We start from the raw sequence: 17,674 nt of genomic DNA, 5'->3' as shown, positions 1-17,674 counted from the left end.
ATTAACAACTTCATATACAAAAGCACTCCTATTCTTCTTCCTGTCTCTAAACCCTGTAACTTTGATGATTAGTTGCCAGGATCCTGCTGCGGATTGGATTGGCGATGGAGATTTTCTTGGGAGGAAAACTGAGTTGGATTGGTCTAAGAATGCATCCTTGTACCTGCAAGACATAGATTGCGCCATGAGAATTACTTGCATAGGATTAGGTGAAATCCCTTCATGAACAACTTTGTTTCTGTGTTTCCAAATAGTCCAAAGGGTTGTGAAAATGGCTTGTAAATAATTCATAGAAACAGGATCCTTGTTACTGTGATTAAGAATGACCCCAGTTAACCATTGCTGAATTGAAATGTTACTGAAATCTGAAGAGTGAATGGCCAAAAGGGTGCCATGCCAACAAGCTCTTGAGAAGGTACAAAGGAGAAAGAGATGAGTGCTGTTTTCCTCCTGCTCATTACAGAAAGGACACTTGGAATTAATTGAGATTCCTCTGTGCCTTAGATTGGCAAAAGTAGGTAAACTATCAAGCATCAATTTCCACACAAAGGTATTTACTTTTAGGGGGGTTTTCACTTTCCAAAATTTTGACCACACCACCTGGTTAGTCTGATTGTGATGTGAAGAAATCAAACGCTTCGAATTAAGGATCTCGTATGCCTTCTTAACTTGATACTCTCCATTAGAGGAATGCTTCCAAACCAACTTGTCCTGGACTGAATTAGTTTTGGAAATAGGAATTTGGGGGATTTGTCTAGCTAGAGAAGGGGGATACAGAGATCTGACTAAATTATAATTCCATGAAGCAGAATTGTGATTGATTAAGTCTCCCACAGTACCAGTAGGTAGCCTATGGTCTTGAATATTAAGAGACGGCCAGTGAAACCAGTCTTTATGAATAAGGGGGATATTATATCCATCACCAATCCTCCATCTTCCTTCTTTCAAGGTTGAACAATCATGATTGATAATGTTTTTCCAGAACCATGAGTAGTGAGGTTTAGGGCAGCACTCCTGAATAGAACCTCTAGGGATTATGGTGTATTTTCCAAAACTGCTTAGAAAGCATAGCTTGGTTCATGGTTTTGAAGGTTTTAAGTCCAAGCCCCCCTAATCTTTTAGGTTGACAAACTCTATCCCAACTTATAAGATGTAATTTCCTTTCCCTAGGCTCATGCCCCCACCAAAAAGCTCTAGAAACAGAATCCATCTTACTACATATGGTATCATGAACCTTAAAGCAAGAAAAAGCATAAAGGGGAAGAGACTGAATAACAGAAGAAATGAGAGTAGTTCTACCAGCTTGGGATAGTAGTCTAGCCTTCCAACCTTGAAGTCTAGATTGAAGCTTATCAACCAAAAATTGAAAGTCAGCACATCTATTACCTCTCATCTTGAAATTCATACAAAGGTATTTGGTAGGATTCTGGACCAGATTGACTTGAAGGGTAGAAGCAAGGGTTTCTTGGTCCACAGCAGCCATGTTTGGAGAACAGTATAGATCAGATTTAGCCAAATTAATTTTTTAACCAGATATAGAACAATACCAATCCAAAATGGCACGCAATTTAGTAACTGACCTATTATCATTTTTGAAGAAAAGAAGAGAATCATCCGCAAAAAGAAGATGAGTAAAAGAGAGATCGTTCCTATCAATTTTCACACCTTGTAATTGTTTATGTCTTTCGGCTTGCAGTAAGGCAATAGAGAGGATGTTAGCACAAAATAGGAATAAATAAGGAGAGAGAGGGTCCCCCTATCTTAAACCTTGGGAAGGCTTGAAAGAAGATGTCAAAGTCCCATTGACAAGCAAAGTATAATTCACAGATGTCACACATTCCATTATCCACTGAATCCATCTAGTCTCAAATTTCATAACAGTTAGAACAGCCTTAAGAAATGTCCAATCAACCCTATCATAGGCCTTACTCATATCAATTTTAAGGACTCCAAAGCTTGCTTTTCTTCCTGAGAGCATCAAGTATCTCATGAGCAATGAGAATATTATCAGTAATGTTTTGTCCTTTAATGAAAGCATTTTGATAGGGTGTTATGAGGCTGTCCATAAATGGTTTGAGTCTATTCACTAGGATCTTGGATATGACTTTGTAAATAACATTACAAAGACTAATAGGCCTAAAGTGAGAGACTTCATCAGGGAATGGGACCTTGGGAATGAGGGTAATAAAGGTATGATTAAGAGGTTTAAAGAGAGATCCTGAATGAAAGAAAGCTTGGACAGTGTTAATGATATCCCACTTAACAATATTCCAATATTCTTGAAAGAAAAAAGCAGGAAGACCATCTGGACCAGGTGCTTTGTGCGGACCAAGTTGGAAGACAGTGTCCTCAATCTCAGAAGGAGTCAGTGGTGAATTGAGAAGGCTTCTATGCTGGTTAGACAGAGAAGGGATAGACAAGGACTGCAAATCCTGCACAATACTAAGAAAGTTGGACTGATTTGTATTGTCAAAACAACTTTTAAAGTGTCTAACTAAAATACTCTCAATTTCCATCAAATTATCTGTTATGTTCCCTGCAGAATCTTTGATTTGTAAAATCCTATTTTTAGCTCTTCTTTGTTTTACAACAGTCTGAAAGTACTTGGTATTCCTATCACCTTGCAAGATCCATTTAATTCTAGCCTTTTGAGCCCACTTCAGCTCTTCCCTATTCATAAGGTCTTCCAGTTCACTTCTGATAAACCTTTCCTTCCTAGCATCCTCAATAGAGCATAAGGAGTTTTGAACTTGTTGCAATTGAGCCTGCTTTATCTTAATTTCCCTCTCTACCTTCCCAAACACAGATTTATTCCATTCAACTACTGTTCTTTTGACATTTAAGAGTTTACACCTTAATTGAGCAGCTTTAGATCCTGTAGAATTAACAGCCCAGGCTTGTTGGATCATGCTCTTGCAATTGGGATGAGTAGTCCACATAAGTTCAAATCTAAAAGGTCTAGCTCTAAAGGGGGTTTGGTGTTCAAAATCCAAAAGAATTGGGCCATGATCCGATCTAATTATTGGAAGATTTCTAAGGGAATAAAGAGGGTACATATTGACCCACTCCACAGTGGCAAAAGCTTTATCAAGTCTTTCCATCACAAACTCATTCTCTTCTCTGTTATTTGTCCAAGTGTATTTTTGACTAGAAGCAGCCAGATCACACAATTGAAGATTTGAGATAACTTGTTGAAACAACTCTACACCAACAATACTACCTTGAGTGAATGAAAAATTTTCCTCCTTGTTTAAAACCTGATTGAAATCCCCAATACAGAGCCAGTTGGGTTAGGCATAAGCTTTAAGAGAAGAGAGTTACTGCCAAACCTCCTCCCTTCGAGCATGATCAGGGTGTCCATAGACAAAAGTAATGGATACAGGGTTACCCTTATTATCCAAAAGATCAATATGAATCAGATGATTTGAAACAAAATTGATTTGAAGACTATGTCTGGTCATCCAAGCTAAAATCAAACCCCCACTAAGGCCCACTCTAAGAACTTCCCATCCATCAGAGAAACCACATCTAAGCCACACATCTTTGCCTTTGCCTTCTACTAATTTTGTTTCCATAAGGAATAAGATGTCAGGTTTATATACTTGGGCTAGTTTTTGGCATTGAAGAATTGCAGAGGACTTGCCCAAACCTCTGCAATTCCAACTCAAGATCCTCATGGTTGCTGGGGAAGCTCATTAGGGTCAGCTTCCCAGCACCCTTTTGGATAATTAGGAGCTTCCACATTTAAAAGATACTCAGTAAAAACAGTACGAAAAAGTGAGGTTTCAACGGAAGTAAAATCGGTACCTTCCTTTGAGAAGAAACCACAAAGAAGCCTTTGACGGATGTTCCTCCCTAGCCGTCCACATTCTACTTTGAATCTTTTCTTTGTAGGCAGCTACCTGTTTTCCAAACATTCCTCACTCTGCAAGTTGAGAGACCGACCCGGGTCAGAAGCAACTGAAGTAGGGGAGGGTGGGCCTGGGCCAAGGTTTGTAAGCTCAGTATTAAGAATGTTGCTGAGTCCAGTGTCCAAGCTAACTGTTTGATTATGATCTGTTTCCACCTGCGTTTCATTATCCACTAAATATTGGGTCCAAGACTCATCCTGGCCCAATTCTTGAGACCTTCTAATCTGAGGCCCATCACTGGAGCCACCAACTTCAAATCTATTCCTATCAACTCTCTGAATTAAGTCTTCAAAATAAGGGACAGGCATTTCGGGTATCTGTTCCCCACTCCATGCATTCCTACATACCCATTCAGGGCAGTCCTCATTGAGCCTATCTAAATGGAACATCAAGATTGTCTCATCACTGTCAGTAGCACAGGAAGATCTAGAATTCTCTCTTAAGGAACCATTAGTCATGAAGGGTCCATTATCTCCCACCCAAGTCCAGTGCAGATTAGAACCAAAAGGTAAAGCACACGGAGGTCTCAGAATAAAAGTAGCAGTAGCCTCAGGATTGTGGTCAAGAGACTGAGTGGTTAGGGTTGTTTGATCCAGGTTAGTGTTAGGCGGATTGTCAGGGTTTAGGGACAGAATTGGGTTGGAAGCAGGGGAAGTGAGGGGAGTCTGAGTGATAGGAGGGTTACCTAAAGACAGGGATAAAATCGCAGAATTAAGGTTTGCATGGTCATGCTCGGATTGAGGGGTGACCAAAGGAGATGGATTTTTAGGGAAAGAACCCATTGGATTAGGCATGCGTGGGGTCTCAGGGTCAGGAAACATATGGTTATTATCTTCCTGGATCAGTATTGGGGGGGGGGGGGTTAAGAACAGGGGCATCAGAAGTGGTATACAAGTTTGCATGTGGGTGATGATATTGTTGTAAGTTTCCATACCTCACTTGGGTAGTCCATCCTCGTCTTCTGTTATAGAACGCCCTTAGCTCGTTGTGAAAATGAGGTTCTAAGGAATCAAACCCAAATTGGACATGGTGAGTGCGTTGAACCTGATTTCTCTGACGAATGAGCATTCTCTCGATCATATCCATGCTCTCATTACATTGGCTCCTCATATGTCCTATTAATCCACACCAAGTACAGAGTTTGTGTACTCTCTCATATCTACACTGCACCCAAGTCCGAGAGCCATCATCAAGGCGTAGCATAAAACCTGCAGTTAATGGCATCCAAGGATCAACTTGTACCCTTATTCTCATAAATCTAATATTTTTGGGAATACAGTCCTCCCAATCCACTCTTTCGACAATACCCATAATTTGACCCATGCGTTCAGCCAATTCAGGATATTGATACTCCAGTGGAAGACCATGTAGCTGAACCCACAGAGAAACATAATTTAGCTGTAACTGACTAAGAACTAAATTAGGCCTCCATTTCTCCAAAATAAAAAACGCACCATTTACAGACTATGGACCCTCAGCATAGAAATGGTTTAGATCTTCAAGAATCTCAAAGTGTATGAGATAGAAGAATGAATCCCTTCCTATAACTGAAACCACCCCTCTGATCTTCCATGCAGAGTTAATAATCTGTTGCAAATGGTGAACGGAAAATTTCCTGTAGTCTAAAAGGAAGCCAATGGCGCAATGACTCCAAAAATCCCTTTGCATGTTGAGATTTTCAGTATCTGCTTCAAGATTCATGTTTACACAATCATTTTGCTTTCTCTATTCTTTTTTTTCTTTTTCCTTTTTTATTATGAAATTTTCTCTCTTTGATGCATCTTATGTAGAAAAATGATTCCTTAAGTCTGAGATTTAAACATGTGTTTTTTCTGGGATACATGTTTATCTTCTTTGTGTGCTGATATGTGTATCGTTCCCTTCTCTTGTTATTTTTGGTTTCTCTTATTTATTTTAAGTTTTTGTAGCATTCTTCCATGATATAATGAGATTACTTAGTGTTTTAAAACATAGGTTACTTAGCTTTGTTGTGTTCTTCTATATAGATCACTGGATGATGGAATTTATAAAATTATTGTGTAAAAATAGATGCTCTCATTAGAGGGTTTACCTTTCCAAAGCAATAAAGAATAGTTCTAAAATCAAAAACAAATTCAAAAGAAAATTAAGCAGCACATTTTAGGTAATAGATAACTCTTCAACATTATTCAGCTAAAAATATTAAAAGCAACTCTTGAACATTACTATGAACTAGAAAATATTTGACTTAATCCTAGACTAACCATAGATTAACCTAAGGTTAGTATGTTTGTTCTACAAATATACAGCCCTACAATTGATTTAGGTTACTTGGATCATAATATATCTAACAAATCCAATCATCAAATGACTAAGTAAGAGTCATAGATTTGACAACTCACTTAGAACGACCAATTTAGTGCCCAAATTTATGCCAGTCAAATCCAAACTCAATCGACCTGACTCATTTATCATAGATATAAAGCAAAACTTTTTTTCTTTTTTAGAAAGTTATAAAGTGAAATTTGTGATTTTTTATTTTTTTGGAGAGTGGGGCCGAGGGTTGGTTTTTATTTTTTTCAAATGCAATGAAGATATATTGATTTAGAAAGAGTTTAGAGCACACGTGATAACACTATAAAAGTCGGTCCCGACCAAAAAGAAAAATTTGGGAACCATATAAAACGGCCCCTTCTATAGAGACGGTTGTTTTGAGCCTGAGGAAAGATCAAGTGAATGACAATAGAACAGGATGGCTACGCATGTTGACTTGCTTTTGTGTTCGTGAATCATTGCATCGCATTGTCCATTTTTATGGAGTTAGGAACTTATTTTATTGTTTAAAAAACAAAAACAAAAATCAATGTTATTCAAGGAATTTTGGATTTAATTCAAGGCTTACAATTTGTTTTTAAAAGGTATACTCTTTGATTATTAATCAAAAATTTCAACATAACTGCAAAATCGATCCCAAGAACCAATTGTAGGAGAATTGTGTTAAACCAAACAAATACAAAATCCAAATCTATTTAATCACATAATAAAGGAAAGCGTAGGATTGGATGTTAAATAAATATTTAACTTTAAGTGCTATTGAGGGTTTTTTTTATTAAAAAAATAATCAGTATTGAAAATTAAATGCAATGGTAATCCGTTTTTGTTGAATTTAGTGATCAATCACTTATAAATTAGAACACCATAAACATTTATTGTACTTTCAGATAATGTATAATGTAGGAGTAGTTAGGAATAGGTGGCATTTAGTTTTCAATAAGCGAAAGAGAATTAGTCAATTTATTTTGTTGGAGAGATACTACTAATTTAGGGAGACTCTAATTAAGAGCCTAATAAAATATATTTATTTCAAATTATTTATTTAAATAGTACTATGTATTTATGATTGGATATCTTACGGAAAGATAAATAAAGAAGAAACACAAGTGTCATAAATATATACCTAATACTACATAGTACTATTTTTCAAAGAAGAAACACAAGTGTCATAAATATATACCTAATATAGTTAATTTGCTACTTAGCCAAAAATAAATAAATAAATAAAAGATAAAAAAAGTCATAAAGAAATCTTACTAAGATTTAACAACATATCCTTAAGCTAACAACACAGACCTTAAGCTAGCAACAGAGACGAGGTAGCAAACTCATAAAAGTAAATAAATAATAAAAAGTGTAGTTCTTTGTCCTTTGAATAGATTTAAAAGAAAATATATTTTTACTCTCGTTTTACCTTCACTATTTTACATTATATTCATAATTGATATACTGATATATATATTTTAAAAAGCATAAAGAAAATGTCTACATTTAATACATGAAAGTAGACGTGAAAAAATAAACATAAAGTATCATTACTCTAAATTTTTAATAGAAAAATAGGAGCAAGCATCAAAATTCAAAAATGAGACAGTGACAGTGATAGAGACGTTGTGATTTGTTAAGCACATCATGGAATGCATATAAGAGTATGCTCTAATATTGCCACTATGATTAGAGAATGACTTTTATTAACCGATGCCCTTAGACATTTGTTAAGGAGACTTCAAATGAGTCTCCGCTACAATAGAAAGTAGCCAAAATTAATAAAAACCTAGATTTTTTTTTTTTTAAACCGAAAATGGCTCGATTCGATTGCCTATAAAAATTGGATTGATTGTATTGGGTTTCTCTTAATGAATGACCATAGAGAATTTGGCTTCTTGATTCTCTGTTGTTCTAACATCCATGTACAAACTCTTTGAGCTAATGAATGAATCTCTAACCTTTTTATTTAAAAATTTTTTTTTTATAAAAAAGATATGGTTATTCTAATGCGATGATGATATAGAAAAAGTTATAGCCAGGATGATATGTAAGGTAGTTCCCAATCAAAAAGAAAAATTCGGAAGCCGTATTAAAAAGGCCCTAAAATAAAAGACGGTCATTTTGATACTTTTTTTTTTTGATACTTGGAGGAACCATCAAGCGAAATCTCAATATGAAAGGATAGCTACGTAAGTTGACTTTGAGTTTGAAATTACAATGGAAACCGGAGTAACTTGTTTTGTGAAGGAAATGATTTCTTTAAATTGGTGGATTGCTAACACATAACCTGTTTTATGTTCTGCTAAAAAAATATTAAAAATATATGTTATATGCATTTAAGGTCTATGGAGCTAGGAATTGTATTTATTATATTGAAAAAAAAAAGATCAATGTGATAAAGAAATTTTGATTTTAGTTTGAGACTTACAATTTATTTTAAAATGTATATTCTTTGACAACCAATCATAATTCTTTACCTATGTGCAAACTGGATCCCAAAAGCTGAATGTTGGAATATTGTGTTACATCAAAGAAATACAAAATTAACAATTTAGTTTAATCACGTAATAAGGGAAAGTGTGGGATTGGATAATGAATAAAGGGAAAAGTTCTTATAAAAAAAAATGAAATGTTAATGGATGACCTAATGTCATAGGTTTAGTAAATATTTTTAAAAACTTTTTTGAAAAAAAAAATGCAACTGATTTTTTTGACTTTTTTATTTATTTATTTTTATTTGTTATAAAAATAGTATCAAAATTTTCTTAAAATAATCCATTAACAAATGTCCTAAGGGCACACGTTAACTGAACCCATGAATAAATATAATATTAAAATTAGCCAATGCTATTGAGATTTTTATTTATTTTTTAGGGTCATGCTAACGAGTGCCCTTAGGACACTCATTAATAATCTATTTTAGGAAAGTTTTGATACCACTTTTATGGGAAATTAAAAAAACTATCAAAATATTAATTACTTATTTTTCATTTCCCATAAAAACTTTCTTTAAATTGATTATTAACCAGTGCCCTAAGGGCACTCGTTAGTATTTCCCTATTTTTTAATGTCAGTACTGGAAATTAAATGCAATGGTAATATGTTTTTGTTGAATTTAGTGATCAAATCATCACTTATATAACACAATAAATAGTTATTATTATTTTACTTTCTAGATAATGTACATATTAGAAATAACCAATAAGTGAAATTTTCCAAGAAACCAAGTCAATTTTAGTGTGTTGGAGAGAGACAAATTTATGGAGACTTTAATTAAGACATCAATAAAATATGTAGCAACATCACTTAATGTTAATTCTAAAGTTCATCAATCTTCCATGTAAGACTTTTTCTCAGAAGTACATATTTACTATGGTAAATTTGCCATATCCAAAAAAACAAAGGGCTCTTTTAACGGGTATTCTTAGGACAATCGTTAACACACTATTTTATAAAAGGTTTGACACAACTTTTATGAGAAATAGAAAAAACTCAAAATATTAATTGCTTTTTCTTTTTCTTTTTTCCTTTAGCTTTTCTTATAAAAACTTTCTTAGAACTATTCACTAATAAATTCTCTTAGGGCATGTTAACATTTTCCAAAAACAAATAATTAGACATAAAAGAAATTTTGCTAAAAGATTTAACAACATATCTTTAAAGCCAACAACAAAGGCGTAGCAAAGCAAACTCATCAAAAAAATATCATTTCTTTGAATAGATTTATTAGTACTATAATGTTTCAAAATGTGGGCCTTTGACGTGGTGATGCATCATAGAATATGCGGCGTAGTCAAATTGACAATCGTTGCTCCACTTTCTTTCTTAAAGTTTATTAACTTCCGCACTTTAAACCGAACTAAACAAAAAAATACGGAGCCGTTTAATACGCTGGGCGTTCCAATCGCCAATATAAAACAACTTTGGAAACTTTGGAGTTTGGACTTGTCTTAAAATATTTTTATAAATTTCTAAGAAAGTGAAGACCAACTCAGCTGGCCCACTCGCCTATATATAATTCAGCAAAATGAAACCACAATGAGCTACCTCCAACACACATAGAAAACATAAGCTTCCAAGTTCTAAACTTGTTCATTTCCTCAAATTCCTCACTCAGAGAAAGACACAAGGCAACGAGCATGGACAGCAGCAACACCAATCCTTCTAATCTGAGTTCAGAAGGGTTAGTACTGAGCACAAATTTCTTTGATTTTATTTTTCATTTTGCATTTTACTCTTTGGCCTTTGAGTTATAGTGTTATACTAAGTATTCAACTCCATCTTTTATGTATGTATAACACTGATTATGTGGCTTCAATTACTTTGTCCCATTCAGCTTAGTCTTATTGTTATATATTTGCTGATCTTAGTTCCGAAGGGTACTAATCACTTTTGGTGTTGTACTTGCAAATGCATTGCTTAATTATGTGCCCTGATTACTTGCTTTTTTTAGTTCCTTAATAACTAACAATTGCTTTACCTGCCTTAAATTAATGTTCCAATTTTCTTGTGTATTCAAGTATAGTTTGGTGGGAAAATTTCTAACACTGTATAGGAAAGAAGACTGGCACAAAATCTGGAATCCATCTTTTGTTTGTGTGACTGTTGAAATCAAATAACAAAAAGTAATACTAATAATAATCCGAGTCCATTTTTGTTTGTGTGACAGTGTTGAAATCAGATAACAAAAATAATAATAATAATCCGAGTCCATTTTTGGTTTGGATTTGTAAAAAATCTTGACTTATATATATTTGGGTAACTTTTACTTTTCTTTTTTTAAAAGTAAATTTTTATAGTTTATTTAAAGTTCAAATAAATACAAACTTCTAGCTTATTAAAGATGATGGACATAGACACATACTTACACGAATAATACGGAACCAATAACTTTTTTTTTTTTTGGTAAGGAACTTATTTATTTATTTATTCGGTCTATCAATCTCACCCACTGTACTTTTTCATTTTTTTTTCATCATTTCTATATTCAGCACCACATTTTTTATCTTCTAAAATTTGAGCCTTATATAATGAGTCTTGGTTGGAATAGTACATTTTTTAATAAGCCGTATATTCTCTATTCACAATCCCACACTCCAACCCATCTGATAGCTTCATGAAGAACATTGTTGTCTTTCCCCCAAATTTCTCTTTCTCTTGGTGGAACCTGGAGAAACTCTCTGTTTGGCTACCAAGAAGTTGAAGATAGGAATTGAAGGAAAACTTTGCATCTTATAAAGATTTATGTTTTCTTAGCTGAGAAATAGTTACAATTTGTGGTTGATCAGATTCTGGATGATTCTTTGAGAGTCAACCTTATTCTCAAGTCAACCCATTAAAAGTGTGTAATTTCGATGATTCTTTGAGTTTCTAATTGATATTTGCAATGGTTCTTTTTATCCTCTTTTTCCTATCTTCCCTTTAAAACATATTTAATTCTCATTTTTTTTCTTAATATATTTTTCAATCTAAGCATCCGACAGATCTTAGATTTTATGATCCAAGACCATTTTCTGGTTTAAAAAGACCTCTTTTTGAAGTTAAAAGTTGTATAAACTTTAAATTTTTTAGAGGAAAATTAAATTTAATTAAGAAAATCAATACACAAGATCAATGCAATTCATGATTGAAGGTAACATTATCTCAATTAGTTAGCGATATGTGATTCAATCAATAATTTTTGGTACAATTATAAGATAACATATCTGCATCTTTAATGTAAATACAATGTGACAGATGTTGATTTATATGTTTTATTTTCAGAAATGAGCAAGAATTCCGTTCCTACACTGCATGGCTTGCAGCCCTTGCCTTTTTGCTTGGTTTTCTGCTTACACTCCTCGGATGGAAGTATCAAAACCCAGGGGTCTCTGTATTTGACACACATCGTGCAATCATATTGCTCTTGATATTAAATGTATGTGCTTGCACCATATCATTGGCAATGATAATAGTACTACCAACTTCCAACAAAACTCATCTCTCTTTCTTCAAGAATGTGTTTCTCTTCTCTGGGGTTTTTGCATGTGACTTGGTTTTGTTGGTTCTCATTCCTCCGCTCGGATGGTTCATCTTCATTATATCTGCATCTGTTCTTGTATGGTTGCTTTTTGCCTCACACAAACTGATTCTTCGATGCTGTCGACAAACTCTTGAAACAATGCGGCACTCCACTTCCAAGGCATTCCAGAGTTTATGTGATTGGTTCCCACAGAGTTCTCAATCAGTTTGGAGAGCACATTCCCAAGCATCTACTGGACCTTCGATGCCAACTCCCAAAATGAAGGAGAACGAGAAACATGTGTTTGGTTCGACAAATGATGTCTAATTGGAGATTCGCCTTAATTTCATCTTTTTTGCTTTGGTAATTGTAGAATATTTTAAGAGTATAATAACTTGGTAATCCTCCTCTCATATAACATGGTTCTTACTTATTAAATTTATGATATAATGGGATCCATCGTTCATGTGAAAAGAATACCACAACGTCATTATCTAAGAGTGTTGAATAGTTTTTCCTTATTTAATATATTTGGTGTACTACGAGTCTCTATATGTTTTGTATATTTCGTGTACTATGAGTTTGTTTATGGCTTCATGTTTATGTGAAAAAGAAGCATAATATATAGAATAATTTTTTTCTTTCATACATAGATTTAGAACATGGTTTTTGTGTTTTTTGCTTCAAAAACCTCAAACGCAATTATTCGTGGGAGTATTGATAAAAATTATTAGGTCGGCATTAGGTGAATCTGAATAACCTTGGTTTGGAGATCTATCCGAAATTAAAGAGTCAATTTGTATTTTCTTAGCATTTAGATTGGAATAATTCAAGTTTTAAATATTCATGGATGCTCAAATAGATTTGAAATATGCAGTCTATTGCCATTTTACTTTCTTATGATGTCTGCTTATCCTTAAAAAAGAAAATTGGGCTTCAATGATAAGTTGATTGGGCTCTTTCCAAAAAAAAAAAAAAAAAAAAAAATCAATGGATGAATTGGGCTGGGCTCAAATCCTTATTGAGATGTGGTCCAAATCATTCAACTCAAATGTATCCCTATTGCAATCCAAATATCTTCAAAACCAGGAGTTACGGATTTCAAGGTACAAAATTGGTACAAAAAAGGTGTCATTCAAGTTGCAAAATTGGTCTTTTATCCTATTTATATATATATACACACACACACACACACAAGTTGCAAAATAGGTACAAAAAGAAACTAAAATAACATTTCAAATCAAAACCCAAGTTGCTGAACTAACTTTTAAATTTATTTTTTATTTTTACTTTTTTAGCTAAGTACATTGCTGAATTAACATAACCAAGTTAACTCAGCTTGTTTAACTCAACCGACAACCATAATTGATGAGTATGGTCACTTCATTTCTTTCACAGGCCAAATATAATTTAATCACATCACTCTTCTAAAATTATATCCCTAATGCCAATTAATTTACTCATATGACCATAAATAAATAGCTGCAAAACTTTCAATGCACATTTTTTTTTCAAGCAAGCATAGCATGTTTCATTTCTAGAAATTGTAATTCTTTTTTCCAAACAAGCAAAATTTCATGGTGAATTTAGTTCATAAGATGCCCAATCCTTCTAGCAGGGGAGACTTTAAACCTATATCCAATTAAATATTATATACAAATATACATCTTGATGACGTCGAAAATTGTCACCAATGGGTCACACCGTACTCGCGACTCGAAACGAACCTGCACAACGGAAGCAATCCTGCACAACGGAAGCAATCGAAAGAAGTCCTTCAGAGAACACCGGTGTGGTGCCGGCCAAAAACTCTCCGACGGTCAAGTTAGAATTCTTCTGTTTTACTTAGAGCGTTAGAGAGGGTCAATTAAAGCGTACCTCGATCCCCCAGGGTATTAGGTCTTTTATAGTGATAAAGGGTTGACTTTTCTCCTTGGTTTCCAAATCTTTTCCATGTGGGACTCTCATACAAATTCCTCTGAGCGTGGTGAGCAAGGATTTCCATTTTCGGATCATAGGGCTTTTCTAGGCGATAGAGATTTTGGATCATGGGCCCTTCTGTGTCTGTCAGCGATGGGCCTTCAAAGCGCGTGGGATAATCTTTGCACAGGCCCAACAGTCCCGATCCGTCGGGCCCATTAAGGTAGGCCCGTCAGGCCGTTAAGGTATGTCCGTCAGGTAGTCCCGTCAGGTAGGCCCGTCAGGTAGGCCCGTCAGGATCTATATCTTACCATCTTCACATCTAAAAAAGGGCTTTTTGTTTTTCAATGGGGATGGGTGGTTCAAGTGCCCATTCCATTTAAAATCCTATAGTTCAATCTAATTTTTAGTTCAATGTGAATCGTGTGAAACACGGGGCATTTAAACAAATTCAATAGTCATTCATTCGGTTTTTTGTGGTTTAAGTGGATTTTTTTAAAAATATCTTGTCTCAAATTTAGTTAAATTAAAAAGAATTGAAGAATATAAATAAAAGAGAATCTGTACATACAAAGTTAATAAAAGTTTGGTTCAAGTTCCTTCTCTATTTAAAACCCTACAATTCACCCTAATTTTAGTTAGATATGAGACACGTTGCATTTTTTTAAAATAAAATAAAAATTTGATAGTCATTTGTTTTATTTTTTGTGATTTACATGAATTTTTTTAAAATATTGTCTGTCAAATTTGGCTAAAAGATAGCAAAAATTTTAAATTTTAACTTCAAGGAATCATTGCATACGAAAGATACTAAAAGTTTGGTTGAATGATTTTATTAGTGTTTCTCAAATATACCATTGCTCCCAAGCCCATACAACATACGTAAGTCATTCATGCATATTATCAAATACTGATCATTAAACACTATAACTATTATAACTAACTTGTAATCTTATGCATATGCATGAATACACTTAAACATATACAATAAGATGTATAATATAATTCTTATATATATATAATTTAAATACTATTTGTGGGGCCAGAGAATTTGTGACCCCGGCTCACTTTACCTTAGGGCCCAAGGCCCGCGCCGAGGAGAGATGTTGCCGAAGACATGCAGCGAAAGTCCAAATGGCCTAGAAATGCAACCGAGGACAATCCTGTCCTTGGCATCCCAAAACCTAGAAGAGAAGAACGGCACACCATCAAAGGCAGCCCCCAAAGCGCTCCCAGAAGAAAGGACGAGTATAGTAGGACTCGCACGGTAGGACTCACACGGGGGTACAGTGTGGGAACGGTTCAAGGAAAAACTGTCACCTCCGCATTGAATGTGCTAACAAACGTCCTGGCCACATTAATGGGAAAAGACCCCTGAACAGTGTGGTTTCAGTTATTACAACTAACAGAAAGTGGGGGAAGGCGACTGATGGGACAAGCACTCGAGTAGTTACCTGCTTGATCAACAGATGGAAGGTCAGGATCAACTGAGAGGGGCTATATAATGTAAGAATTCGTCCACAGGAAAGGGGGTGGGGTGAAAAAATAAAGAGCATTATGTATCGTCTCTAGGACCATTGTAACCTAGCGTAAAAAAGAATAATAAGAACATTAAGCTCCTTGGACGAGTTCTAAGGATCGGAGCCATTCAGGCCGAGCCGAGGAGAAAGTCTTCTTAGATAAGTTCAGTTCACCCCTGTGCGATCATCATGAACACCATGACTAATGACTGTCCGTTCACCAAAGCCTAGCCTTTTAGCCCACTCTCTACAAATTTATTGTTTGGGCCTTTAACGTTCGAACCCAATATCAATTTGGGATCGATACAAATTGAGTCCTTACAATTGGCGCCGTCTGTGGGAAGGCTTGTGCGTTGACGCAGGCGGCGGTTAGTCATGATGGGATCAAGCCCTTGTCAACAAGGGTCCCTTAAAAGAAATAGTTTTGGCGGTTGTGCAAGCTATACGAAAGCCTCTCCATCATTTCCAGCAGCACGCGGTTGTTGCCCTAACTCAGCTCCCACTTAGGGCTACACTTCGAAGCGCCAGTGGCACGGGCAGTTCTAGGGGTTTCTAACATAAAGTTTATGCCACACACATATGCCGAGGGGCTAATCCTCGCAGTACTAGAAAATATAAGTGTTGGACAAAACCAAGGTCTTGCATGGTCCTCGAACTCAAACTTATGAGGAAACCAACTACTTCAAGAAAATATAAGTGTTGGACAGAACCAAGGTCTTGTATGGTCCTCGGACTCAAATCTATGGGGAAACCAACTACTTCAAAAAGAAAGTGCTAGACAGAACCAAGGTCTTGCATGGTCCTCAGACTCAAACCTATGAGGAAACTAGTCACTAGAAAATATAAGTGTTGGATAGAACCAAGGTCTTGTATGGTCCTCGGACTCAAACCTATGGGGAAACCAACTACTTCAAAAAGAAAGTGCTAGACAGAACCAAGGTCTCGCGTGGTCCTCAGACTCAAACCTATGGGGAAACTAGTCACTAGAAAATATAAGTGTTGGACAAAACCAAGGTCTTACATGGTCCTCGGACTCAAACCTATGGGGAAACTAAATACTCCAAGAAAGTCTAAGTACCAGACGTGGCCTAAGAACACGCTCGGCACCTCGGATGGTGCATTTAGCTCCCTAGAGGTATGTGTAGATGCAAACTCAACGCCCCATGGGCGCGGGTAAGTTAGAATTCTGGGATGTAATTCCAAATATATCATATGCATAACCATTCATACATGTTAAGATAGCTAATTCAAAAACCATGAGATTCGCAGCAATAGTAAATATCGGTAAGGGCAACGAACGTATAATTGAAAGGAAAAAGGGAGAAAGAAATTTCATACGTATGGTCAAAGAGTTTAATTACAAGTAAATTCCAAGGTCCTCAAAACAAAAGGGAAACTAATTAACAGCTAAACAAAAAACAAATACAAAAGTTAGCCAGGGCTCCTACTTCTTCAATTTTGTTTTGGCCACTTCCTGGGGAGGCCGAGTAGGATTAGCCTCAAGGCCCTCGGAGACATCAGCCAGGGGAATGGCCTGAAGGGCTGAACCAAAAGGGTCGGCTCCTCGGCATCAGAGACTTGAGCATTGACTATGGACTTGGCAGCCTCCTAGGGCATCTCAAGATTCAAATCTCCAGGTGTTTCTGTCGCCCCATGAAGCTCTCCTCCCTTAGTCGGCTCGTCAGGAGTGGGAACGAGCTGAGCAGCTTTCGACTGAGCAGCCTCAGTCTCCTGTGGAGTGCTCACAGCCTCGGAGCAGGCAGAGGCGGTCTCATGGATGGCCGGAGGATAGTACACCTTCTCCGCCTTCCACAGGTCGGACGAAGCCTCCACCCCAGCTTGTTTGAGGGCTTCATTCCAAACCTGGGAGCAATATAGCCTGCATACACCAGGGACTTGAGCTTTAACGGTGGCCTGGGTATCAGCCACCCCCGTATCGTAAGCCTCCTCCTCGACCTTGTCCTTGGAGGTCTCGGCCTCCGTCTTGGCAAACTCAACTTCTGTCTTGGCCCTCACGGCTT

At 35.9% G+C, this 17,674-nt stretch overlaps 2 protein-coding genes across 2 annotated transcripts; one reads left to right on the top strand and one right to left on the bottom strand.

Moving 5' to 3' along the window:
* Positions 1 to 1,940: 1,940 nt before the first annotated feature.
* Positions 1,941 to 3,677, bottom strand: LOC126695860 (uncharacterized). Its single transcript, XM_050392658.1, has 2 exons — positions 3,330 to 3,677; positions 1,941 to 3,257 (listed from the first exon to the last, which is right to left on the bottom strand). Exons 1-2 carry the CDS (start codon positions 3,675 to 3,677, stop codon positions 1,941 to 1,943), a joined length of 1,665 nt encoding a protein of 554 aa, XP_050248615.1.
* Positions 3,678 to 10,251: 6,574 nt separating this feature from the next.
* On the top strand, positions 10,252 to 12,796 carry LOC126694599 (uncharacterized). Its single transcript, XM_050390957.1, has 2 exons — positions 10,252 to 10,395; positions 11,976 to 12,796. The coding sequence occupies exons 1-2, from the start codon at positions 10,352 to 10,354 to the stop codon at positions 12,538 to 12,540; spliced, it is 609 nt and encodes a 202-aa protein (XP_050246914.1). The 5' UTR covers positions 10,252 to 10,351; the 3' UTR covers positions 12,541 to 12,796.
* Positions 12,797 to 17,674: the final 4,878 nt, after the last annotated feature.

Source organism: Quercus robur, chromosome 8 (assembly GCF_932294415.1).
Source record: "Quercus robur chromosome 8, dhQueRobu3.1, whole genome shotgun sequence".
Classification (NCBI taxonomy): Eukaryota; Viridiplantae; Streptophyta; class Magnoliopsida; order Fagales; family Fagaceae; genus Quercus; species Quercus robur.
This window is presented reverse-complemented; position numbering and strand designations above follow the sequence as displayed.

Bases quoted from the DNA above. Each gene is read 5' to 3' on its own strand.
- LOC126695860 (XM_050392658.1), bottom strand. From the start codon at position 3,677: ATGAGGATCTTGAGTTGGAATTGCAGAGGTTTGGGCAAGTCCTCTGCA. The intron at 3,258-3,329 runs GTTTGGCAGTAA...GATTTCAATCAG, and splicing joins ATCATGCTCGAAGGGAGGAG to GTTTTAAACAAGGAGGAAAA.
- LOC126694599 (XM_050390957.1), top strand. From the start codon at position 10,352: ATGGACAGCAGCAACACCAATCCTTCTAATCTGAGTTCAGAAGG. The intron at 10,396-11,975 runs GTTAGTACTGAG...TTTTATTTTCAG, and splicing joins TCTAATCTGAGTTCAGAAGG to AAATGAGCAAGAATTCCGTT.